We start from the raw sequence: 12,116 nt of genomic DNA on the forward strand, positions 1-12,116 counted from the left end.
GAAAATTCCAGCACATCAGCATCAGCATACCAACAACAACCAACAGGCATTTTAAGGCCATTTTAAGGCCATTTTCCCTGCTAGAGCGGGGGGAGGGTGGGGGGTTGGCCTTGCGGGCCCCATGACAATCTTCTCCATTTTGCCCTATTTTCTACATCTCCCCTTCTTAACCCCCTTGCCCGCATTTCTTCTTCCACAACCTTTAGCCAAGTCTTTCTCGGTCTTCCCCGTCCTCTACTTTCTTCTACATTCATTTCCATCACTCTTCTCACCCAGTCACTTTCATCCTTCCTCAACACATGACCAAACCATCTCAACCTGTTTCTCTTCACAGCATCAATCACAGGCTCTATTCCCATCATCTTTCGCAATTCATCATTTGTCTTCCTCTCAATCTCAACGATACTCCACACATCCGTCGAACCATTCGCATTTCCACCCTTTCTCGCCTTCGTTGCTGCTCTACATTGATTACCCATGTCTCACTCCCATAAATCATAACGCTTCTCACACATGCAGCACACACCTTTCCCTTCAGCTTCAACGACACTCCCCTCCTCATCAGCACGCCACTCAGTTCCCGAAACTTCTTCCATGCACATCTCACTCGAGCAACCGTTGCCGAGTCTGATCCACCTTCTCCATTCAGCATGTCTCCGAGGTAGCAAAATGTTTTCACACCTTCCAGCTTCGCGCCGTCTCCAAGATCCAACTCAACATTTCCTCCATCTGCAGCTCCCTCTGTGCACACCACACACGTGAATGTAGCTGCCACACTGGTTCATGACCCTCTCAGACCACTACATTTTTGATGAACCCACTCAGCACACATTGTACATTGAATGGAGTTCACTCCGACATCCTTCCTGCACACAGCACATGGCCACTTCCCAGTTCTTTCCACCTCACCACATGCTTCATCACTTGCCATCACCTTCGTTTTTCCGATATTCACCTTCAGACCTTTTGCCTCCATACATTCCTTCCACTTGTTTATCTTCTCCTTCATCCATACTCTCCGCAATCAACACCAGATCATCTGCACACAACAACTCCCACGGTAAACCCTCCTCTCTGTTCCGAGCCAACACCTCCATCACAGCTACAAATAGTAGTGGACTTAGTACCGACCCCTGATGCACTCCCACCTTCACCTCAAACTCACCACTGTTCCCGTCCTTCGTCCTTACAGCTGTGCGTGCTCTTTTGTACATTGCCATCACTACTCTGATGAACCATTCCTCCACTCCTAACTTCCTCAATGCCCATGTCAATACGTCGCGTGGAACCCTATCGAATGCTTTCTCCAGATCAACAAACCCAAGAAACAACTTCTTCCTCTTCTCCATGTACTTCTCCTGCAACTGCCCTACAATAAAAAGCACGTCTGTCGTTCCTCTTCCTGGCATAAATCCAAACTGCATTTCGTCGATCTTCACTTTCTTCCTTATCCTCCTCTCCAACACCGTTTCCAATACCTCCATTCCATGCTCCAATAACTTTATCGCTCGATACGAGCCACAGTCCAGAGGGTCACCTTTCCCCTTGTATAGAGGGACGAGGGTACTCAGTTCCCATTCCACTAGAATGCGGCCTTCTTTCACCACCAGATTACAGACTTCTGTCATTCTCTTCACACCCCAACTTCCTGCTGCCTTCAACATATCTCCCACACCTCCCGTCGGCCCTCCCGCTTTTCTACTCTTCATTGCTTTTATCGCTTCCTTCTCAGTTATCTTCTCTGCCTGTCCGAAATCACATCAGTTTTATTTTACATCTTTTTACATCTTACATAAATTACTTTCTTTTTTTTTTACATTTTTTACATTTTACATAAATCAAATCATTTTATTTTAAACCACATCATCACTGAAAATATTTACACTCGAAATATTACATTTTCGAACGATACATATTTTATGACATTGGTAAGGTGATCCTGTTCACTTTTCGGCCACAATGCATTTTAACATACGTTTTTCTGCATGATCACAAGACAATAAATGGTGCAGCGCCTACAAAGTATGGCCGCTTCGTTTTGAGTAACGGATTGGGTCAATTTGATTATATATATATATGTATATACGTATATATTGTTACAGATACGACTTTGATGGTATGGTGGGCCGAGCGGGATGGCCGCCGTATCCGTACAAGTTACCCGATTGTGCCCGAATGTTGACTAATCGCGCTACGCTGGCTCAATAGGAAAGAGAAGACACCCGGCTGGGCTATAATGACACAATACGACACCAGGGTTTCGATTTTCAAGTATATTCGTACGGAAAAAGGTTAGATTACAGGGGCTAGAGGTATATTACAGGAAGACAGGCACTTAGACACACTCTTATATTATCCCCGGACAGACGACAGACACACGGGACAAAATGCTGACTCACACGGGGGTTGATGAAAAGGGGAGGCAGGTCGCGATGGCTCAGGTGCACCTGGCTCAGGGACAGAATCACGTACGGTGGTGTCCAGAGATGCGTGAAGGTATCACAGCGCTTGTGGGTCGCGACTTTGGTCTCAAGCTGGGGAGGTCGCTCAGCGCTCGGGAGGGTGGCGTCTTTTCCTTCCAAGCTCGGGGCGCATCTGACGTCACATCCGGCGCGGGGCCGCGTATATCCGGCGGGGAGTGACACGCCCTCGGCTCGTTAGCGCCGCCCCAGATGGCATCGGCCCATGGCTTCTCATTGGGTGCGGGGGTTACCGGCTCCGCCCTTGACGAGGGGCCGACAGGGAGCCCCTTCGTGGTAACCCCGTGGAGCGCGTGGTCAATGGTGGCTAACCGAGCCGGAAGGAGGACGCCCACTCCCCATGCCGTCACCGCGCCGCCCCCCTCTTTTGTTGTTGTTGTTGTAGTTGGCGCTTCTTCATGGGGAAGAGATGCGGAGAGGTATGGGGAGGTCCTAAACTTCCTAACAGGTGCCATATAATCACATTCTGGTGCAACGAAGAGTCATAATTAATGGAAACAAGTCCTTAACTGACATAGATTAAGAATAACTAGCAAGATGTCCTATAATTGTCTACGTGTGGTGCGGGGGACCTGGGCACGACATTTAATGGGGGGATGAAGGGGAAGATCGGCTCTAATGGGTGTTGTTTACAGACAATGGGACTAGGGAATGGGGTAAGGGAGAGTTGGGGAGTATCGGAGAAAATAGGGGAATATTTACAAGCGGATATGGAGGCCAAATTCCATATTCGCAACATTGCACCCTTCTCTACCCTCGGGGCGCCCCGACCCGATAAATTTTTACCTACTTTAGTGTGGCACGCAATGTAGTTCCCTCTACTATTAACTCTACCCTGAGTGCGACAGTTTTACAGATATTCACAAATGAGTAAATATGTCCCCCTGCGACGTTGCACCCTTCTCCTCACAGAAACACACCCACAGGATAACCGAATCCGGAAAGAATTCTCAAACTAAACATACAGCCGGTAGGGAGCATTATTTACAAGACTACGCTGCTATTTACACTACGATCCAGGACCTGTTTTTGGAGGGACACATGCAGATGTTATGCATAGAGAGAGCGCGCTTGCCAACATCGATACACCAACCCACGAGTGCTCTGTGGCCGACGGCCTTTAATAACGTGCAGAGCACCCTTTTCCAGCATCAAAAGCACCACCCCACCACCAATCGGTGCAGTCACCATTGTTCATTGGAATAAAAATAACTTCAACAACCCCTAACCCTGCAGGTGTCTCTTGCTCTTCTTGTGGTGCACTTGGTGGTGTTAACTATTAGTGGTTCACCTGTATGGCATAGGTGCCACGTTGATCCATAGGTCCATCCCCGGGTGGTGCTTGGCCGCAAACGAACTGCGGTCCATTGTGGGTGGCCACAAACATTGCGGTCCATATGGTGTACCGATCCAGGCAGCGAACAGCGAAAGTGCAGGCCCACAACTGCGTAGCCAGCACCTCTCTCTCCTCTCTCTCTACCCCAAAGCCAGATCCTCGGAGGTGGGAGACAAAAGAAGAAACAAGTGAGTAAGGTGGTAAGGGCGCAAAAGTGCACGCAATATAAGGTAATGCACACTGGGGGCACATGGGAACCAGGTGAGACAGGTACGTTCCTATCGTACGCCCCCCCCCACCAGGTAACCTACATGGCCCCTCCCTTACCCCTTACTGTATCCACAAAACACAACACTACCCATAAACATCTACTTTACAAATCAACAAACATCCCTACTGTCTTCCCCGTTCCTCCCATAAACCGAATTCGTCTTCTCTCCCTCCTAACCAATCAAATTTGCCATTTTCAACTCTCATCAAAATTTGCCATCTCCAACTCAACATCATAATTTGCCATCACCAATTCATCATCAGTCCCTCCTAGGGAGGGAGAGATGGAATCACTCCAATGTCTCATCCACGTCGTGATGCGTCTCACAAATCCTCACAGCAATCTCATTTCCTGCAACAAACAAAGAAAACACAGGTGTGGAGTCATCATCATCACCACAGGCAAGTGGCTGCGTATGGTGCGACAGGTTCATCAATCCTAACTATCTCCTAAATGACTTTAACAACTTTACACTACCCGGGGGCTTTCTCCGGCCAAACCATTGGCCCTCTTACACTATGGGTTCTAAAAACCAATTCCCATTGGCCAAACTGTGGTGCTCTTCAATTTGGGGTCTCACTCCCCCGATTCATCTCCCGGTGCCCTCGCACAATTTCTGGGCTGCGGCGGGTACCTCTCCCAGTGGGTCTACCCACCTGCACACCTCCACCACTGCAGTTGCCTCCGAGCTTACCTGCTCCTCACCCTAACCTAACTACCTGGGGAAGGCCCTCTGGCTCTCTCCCCACTCCGTGCCCTCTCTGGCACTGGGCTGCCCGATCCACACCCGGGATCCTCAGGCACCCACTCACAACTACCGGCTCCCAGAGCCCACCTGCGGCCTCACCTGGCCGACATCCTCACAGTGGTGGAGTGCCCAACCAACTACACACACTAACAGGCTACACGCCCAGCCATTTCCACAACACTAATGCACCCATTCACAACACCATTCTGCAACCGCACCACAAATGCCAATATCCAACCACAATTTACCTGCACCCTCTACCTAACACTTACACTACCCGCCCCGGGTGCTCGTGAAAGGGGTCCACTCTTCCCCCATCCACACCTTCGCACCATGCACACCACTCCGTACCACTCACTCCAACTCTCTCCACACACCGGTACCTGCACACCTGTGCTCTCACACCTGGTGCCACCTGCACCCTTCTCTCCCCAAGCGCATTCGCGCTGATCCACACACTCACTACTCATACACTGCTCCACACACCTGTCCAGTTGCACCCCTGTGCAATCACACCTGTTCAATTCTCACAAACACGGCATCATCTCAGCTAACTACTCCCTTCTGAAACTTGCGCTTCCCAGTCGTCCCTTTAAACTATTGCGCTCCCTCGTCATTATAATCCACACTAATCTGCCTGCGTCCCCACTACAGGTATCAGTCACTAACTAATCTTAACGTTACCTAATGTCAATCCTCGCTAGATCCCTACACACCATATCCTAACCCACCCGGGCAAGTTTTCACTGCCATACACCCCATAAGCTATTGCTCCTTTGCCCCACACCTGTGAGGGATGGTGGATTTGCCATCCCACCACATCGGGGGTCTCTCACTATCAATTTTGCTTACCAAATTTCAACAAATTAAAAATTTGCCAATCACTACCCATCATCTGCCAATCACTACTGCCAATCCCTTGCCAATCATCAAATTTTGTTTTTCTCTAATTTTGGGTCCAAAACACTAACTTCATCACCCAGTCTACTCACTAATACCTCTCGGTGCGCCAATTCCCGTTCAAAGCCAGGCTTCGTAAAGCCAAGCCATGAATGCTGGTTGTTCTGTGCCAGCGGTTGGATACGTCCGGCACTCGGTGCAGGGAAGGAGGTTTACCCGGCCCGAGATCCCACGCACCTTCTCGGCACGGAACCATCCAATGTCCCGATCTCGACCTGCCGGAATTCCTCAACAAAAAGTGGTCGCCATGACGACTCTTTCTATCGGGCCGCCCGCTCCGCCTAGTGGAGCACGGACGTTCAAAGCGAGGCCCAGCACGGATCGCGCACGGCGGTCCTTTCGAACCCGCTGTGGCTCGGATCCCCGCTGGTTCTCGCGGCACGCGAAACCCGGCACGCACCGAGGGCCCGCTTCGGCTAAAAGTCAACCTAACCTTTAACCCGGTCACCGTCGAGGCTTCACCTGCTTGCTTACACCCCGCAGCCCGTTCCTTGCTCACACCTCCAGCCGTTTCCATGCTCCTTGTACCGTTCCTTACACACCCAGGCACACCCATTCCACTCACAGCCTTGGTCACACACCTGACCACCGAACACTTTGGCACACATCCGTTGGTAGCACACCACACCAACACACCTCTTCGCGCCCCCTCCTCTGTCACCTCCTCTGTGACAATCACAGGTGTGCCCTCATTCGCACACCCATCCACGTGCCTCACCACCAACTCCAGCGTGCATTCCCACTCACGCTCTACCATTCCAGGTGTGCATCCTTCCATCCCAGGTGTACATCCTCGCTCACCTGTCACAACCAACTCACGCTCCTTGTCACTCTCACTACTCTCACTACTCTCACCTCCACTCGTGACAACGCACTCACCCTTACTCTTGACAGCACACTCTTTCTCCATGCACCTGTCCGTCACACACCTTTCTCGCGCACACTCTCCCGTCACACCCTCTGTAACACTCACCACAGGTGTGCATTCTTCCTTGCCTTTGACAGCGCACTCTTTCCCCATGCACCTGTCCGTCACACACCTTCCTCGCGCACACTCTCCCGTCACACCCTCTGCAACACTCACCACAGGTGGACACTCTTCCTTACTTCTGACAGCGCACTCTTTCCTCATGCACCTGTCCGTCACACACCTTTCTCGCGCACACTTTCCCATTACACCCTCTGTAACACTCACCACAGGTGGACACTCTTCCTTACTTCTGACAGCGCACTCTTTCCTCATGCACCTGTCCGTCACACACCTTTCTCGCGCACACTCTCCCGTCACACCCTCTGTAACACTTACCACAGGTGTGCATTCTTCCTTGCCTTTGACAGCGCACTCTTTCCTCATGCACCCGTCCGTTACACACCTCTCTCGCGCACACTCTCCTGTCACACCCTCTGCAACACTCACCACACCGCGCTTCCATGTGCCCCCTCGCACACGCGCTACGACCGACTCATTCTCGCCAGCACCCTCACTACTCCTTGGCACGCACTTTTTCCTCACACACCCCAGAGTCGGACTTTCTCGCACACCTCCTTTTTCGCACACCAGACCTGTCGCACACTTCACCAACGGCCTCTCACGAACACCCGGGTCTATCTCGACCCCCAAGCTTCTTAAATCCCCTGGCGCATCATACGCACGACCATATTGGTCACCACTTACACCGGGTCCTCTTCCTCTTCGCTTCTCCTCCATCACCTGCGAATCCCTCATCCGGTTAATGAGCACATCATCACGATCCAAACACAGACTTTGGACCAATTCTTTTATCTCCTCTTTTATCTCTTTCTTATCCCCTCTCCGTCGCTTCTTAATTTCGCTCATCCCTTCTTCCACTTCTTCTAATTTGTGCTTCACCTCTTTTATTCCCCGGTACGTCTCCTCAAGCTCGTCCTCCAAGGCTACCTTGACCGTTTCCATGTGCGTCCTCACCTGCCGGTCCTTCGTCTCCATTACCTCTACCACCTCGTCCAACCTCGTTGTCAGTCCCTCACGTACCATCTGACATTCCCTCTTCGTCGCTATCAAGTCGTCTTTTAGTTCTTTCTGTGTCACTTTTAACCCTCCTAATACCGCAGTGTTCCTTTGAACCTGCTCCGTTAGTTCTTTTTGTCCCTCCGTCAGCTGTTCCACCTCCTGCGTCAGGACCTCTATGCCCCCTTGTAACTTTACAGTCCCCTTTCTCACCTCTTTCTCCATGCGCTCCTTCCAGTGCCTCACCTCCTCGCGCACTCCTCCGACCTCCTCACTCACTCCTCTTCTGATCTCCTCTCCCATCACTTGCATCTCCTGCCCAGATGCCACCCTCATCTGCTCCATTTCCTCCCTGTGAGCATCCAGTTTGGTTTCTACCCCCATTCTGACCCCCTCTATCTGCTGCTCCATTTGTTTAACTTCCCTTTCCGCTTGGTCCCTCATGTCCCTCAATTTGCCTTCCATACTGTTTTCTAACCCCTCTAACCCTTTTTGCATCCCTTCCATTTGATTCTCTTGAGCGGCCATTCTGTTTTCTACCCCCGTTAACCCATTCTTTACTTCTTTTATCCCGTTGTCTAACTCCTCAAAATTATTGTCTAACTTCTCAATTTTCTTGTCTAACTCCTCAAAATTATTGTCTAACTTCTCAATTTTCTTGTCTAACTCCTCAAAATTATTGTCTAACTTCTCAATTTTCTTGTCTAACTCCTCAAAATTATTGTCTAACTTCTCACTGGTACCCCTCGCTTCGTCCCTCATTACCCCCATTTGGTTTCCCATTACCCCCATTTGGTTTTCCAATCGCTCACTATTAGCCCTCGTTTCCTCCCTCATTTTCTCGCTATTCTGGGCCATAAGGGCCTTCATTTGTATGAAAAAAAGGCCCCAATCCATCGGGGGCGCTGCCACGGTCGCTGGCGCGGTGATCAGCGAGGCGCCATTTTGCGCGCCCGCTTCTTCGTGCGTGACGGCGCTATTTTGCGAACCTGCCGCCCTCACTGCTTCGCTCTCCTCCTGTCCCTCATTTTGGTCCTGGATCGACCCTACCTCACTCTCCCCTACCGGACCCCAGCCGTCTTGATCCGCCATAGCGCGACTTGCAAAATTCGAGTTTCGTAAAACAAAACAAATTTCGGCCGCTCCAAATTTTGACCAAATTTTTTTTTTTCCTCTATTCGTTTTTTTTTTTTTTTTCTTCAAAATTTGGTCGGGCCTCGAATCCCACTCCTGACACCAATTGTTACAGATACGACTTTGATGGTATGGTGGGCCGAGCGGGATGGCCGCCGTATCCGTACAAGTTACCCGATTGTGCCCGAATGTTGACTAATCGCGCTACGCTGGCTCAATAGGAAAGAGAAGACACCCGGCTGGGCTATAATGACACAATACGACACCAGGGTTTCGATTTTCAAGTATATTCGTACGGAAAAAGGTTAGATTACAGGGGCTAGAGGTATATTACAGGAAGACAGGCACTTAGACACACTCTTATATTATCCCCGGACAGACGACAGACACACGGGACAAAATGCTGACTCACACGGGGGTTGATGAAAAGGGGAGGCAGGTCGCGATGGCTCAGGTGCACCTGGCTCAGGGACAGAATCACGTACGGTGGTGTCCAGAGATGCGTGAAGGTATCACAGCGCTTGTGGGTCGCGACTTTGGTCTCAAGCTGGGGAGGTCGCTCAGCGCTCGGGAGGGTGGCGTCTTTTCCTTCCAAGCTCGGGGCGCATCTGACGTCACATCCGGCGCGGGGCCGCGTATATCCGGCGGGGAGTGACACGCCCTCGGCTCGTTAGCGCCGCCCCAGATGGCATCGGCCCATGGCTTCTCATTGGGTGCGGGGGTTACCGGCTCCGCCCTTGACGAGGGGCCGACAGGGAGCCCCTTCGTGGTAACCCCGTGGAGCGCGTGGTCAATGGTGGCTAACCGAGCCGGAAGGAGGACGCCCACTCCCCATGCCGTCACCGCGCCGCCCCCCTCTTTTGTTGTTGTTGTTGTAGTTGGCGCTTCTTCATGGGGAAGAGATGCGGAGAGGTATGGGGAGGTCCTAAACTTCCTAACAGGTGCCATATAATCACATTCTGGTGCAACGAAGAGTCATAATTAATGGAAACAAGTCCTTAACTGACATAGATTAAGAATAACTAGCAAGATGTCCTATAATTGTCTACGTGTGGTGCGGGGGACCTGGGCACGACATTTAATGGGGGGATGAAGGGGAAGATCGGCTCTAATGGGTGTTGTTTACAGACAATGGGACTAGGGAATGGGGTAAGGGAGAGTTGGGGAGTATCGGAGAAAATAGGGGAATATTTACAAGCGGATATGGAGGCCAAATTCCATATTCGCAACAATATATAATTTTATTTTTTATATTTTTTTATATTTTAAAAATATTTATATACGTTTTTTACAATATATATATTTTTTTTAGCTCATACGAGCCTCGACTTGGTATACAATTTAAAAAAATTAGCAAATTGGGTGTTCACCTTTTCAGCGCAGCAGTGGTGGGAGGAAAAATCTACGTTGTTGGAGGCCTCAGCAACTTGGACGGCCATGCTCTGAGCAGTATGGATGTGTACGACCCGGTTGAAAGCCGCTGGACTCTGATGCACAACCTGCCCTGCCCTGTGTACAGGCATGGCTGCACAGTCATCAAAAAGCACCTGAGCATACACGGTGCATAGCACAACACCGAACACGCATTTGTAATACGTTGGTTTGTATTTAATGTTTGCCGTTTTGGATTGTAAACCTTTAAAATCTTATATTTGATACAGTGTGGTGTGCAATAATCATAATAAAAAAGAAACATGAAATGAATACGTAAACAAAAAAAAGGTCTCGTTAATAATCATGAACATTTACCGTGAAAATGTCACTACAACAAACATACATTGTAACAAACATACTTTTTATGGAATGGTCGTTATACCGGGACTCTTACCACACCCACCAACCCCCAAATTCAGTGACTCTGTTAAATGTGTCTTGTCAGTATGTGTATGTATGTGTGTGTATATATGTGTATGTATGTATATGTATGTGTGAGTGTCCCATCACGAGCCTTACACCATGTATTAAAAAACAAACAAAAAAAACCCCCCACCTGTCTTTCCCTCCCCCACCCCACACAAATAATAAATGGTTCACAGCACAACGAAAGTATCACCCCTCTTCAATGACCCCAAATATTCTAGGTTTATGAAAGAGCTGGAACACAACGGATCAAGTCTCAGCAGAACAAAAGAAACAGTATAAGGAGGAAGGGTGGGAGGGGTAGTAGTTTGCAGTACAAGCAGCTCCTCTGGACCAGCGCCCCAACATCACAACCCCTAAGGTTCTTGACACCATGGAAAACAAGATGTTCAAGGTCATTGGAATACCACACGATGAACCTGAGTATCACTTTGTCATCAGATACAGGTCGGGGTCTCTCTCTTCTTTCTGGTCTTGCAACCTCCGCTCTTTCCCCCCTCCGCTCTTTCCCCCCTCCCCCCTGGTGTCTACCACATGCTCTTCCAAAATTCCCAGTTTCTCCTTCCTGAGAGCTTCCTTCTGTATCCATCCTGTACACCCCACCCATTATTTGTTCGTCTTCCACCCCGTTTTGTCCCTCAACGCTGCTGTTTATGTGCTCCTCCTTCCTACTCTTCCCTTTGTCCTATTGCGTCCTGAGTTCAGTGTTCTCGATCTTCAGCCTAGATTCTGAATGTCAAAAAGGTTGAATGTTTTTGTTTTTTTTCATTAAAAAAAATTCTACTTTTCATCGTTTTAATATCGAGATGAAAGTTGTTCATTAAAAAGGAAATTCGTGGTTTATTAAATTGGACAAAATTCAATTCAAACCCACACGACACCCCTTAGAGGTGAGTGTGCGTACCTCCAGGCCATCCTGTCACTCCACATTTAGTAAGAGTGCTTACTAGAACGGCACTCGCAGAGCAGTCTCGCCTCACAGGTTCATTCTTAAAAAAACAAAAAAAACCCGTAACTGAACATGCTGCTATGGCCCACACGCCCTATCATGACAGTTTCTTGGCATGGGTTATGAACGCCATCAATTTAATTATTCACTCTCAAGGATCAGACATATGAAGTTTCAGATTTTTCAGACAAGAATTTCAATTCAACCAATTGTGGCTGGAATACCACTTCTGCAATGACGTCATTGCTATCAGGCTATATACCCCAGGGGGAGTTGATGCCATCTGCCAAATTTCAATATTTTTGATTGAGCGGTTTTTGGAAAAAATTATGTCCAATCTTTATGCCTCCGCTAACGAAGAAATTACGTTTTCGGGTTGTCCATGTGGCTG

At 49.4% G+C, this 12,116-nt stretch overlaps 1 protein-coding gene across 1 annotated transcript in view; it reads left to right on the plus strand.

Annotated features, from left to right (window-relative positions):
• LOC137433099 (kelch-like protein 29) overlaps positions 1-10,484 on the plus strand; it is a 94,654-nt gene extending 84,170 nt beyond the window's left edge. The window contains exon 11 of the mRNA XM_068125555.2: positions 10,295-10,484. Coding sequence (XP_067981656.2) covers positions 10,295-10,484 — 190 coding nt within the window. The remainder of the gene's footprint in view (positions 1-10,294) is intronic.
• Positions 10,485-12,116: the final 1,632 nt, after the last annotated feature.

This window comes from Myxine glutinosa, chromosome 8 (genome assembly GCF_964187855.1).
Source record: "Myxine glutinosa chromosome 8, kmMyxGlut1.1, whole genome shotgun sequence".
Lineage (NCBI taxonomy): Eukaryota > Metazoa > Chordata > Myxini > Myxiniformes > Myxinidae > Myxine > Myxine glutinosa.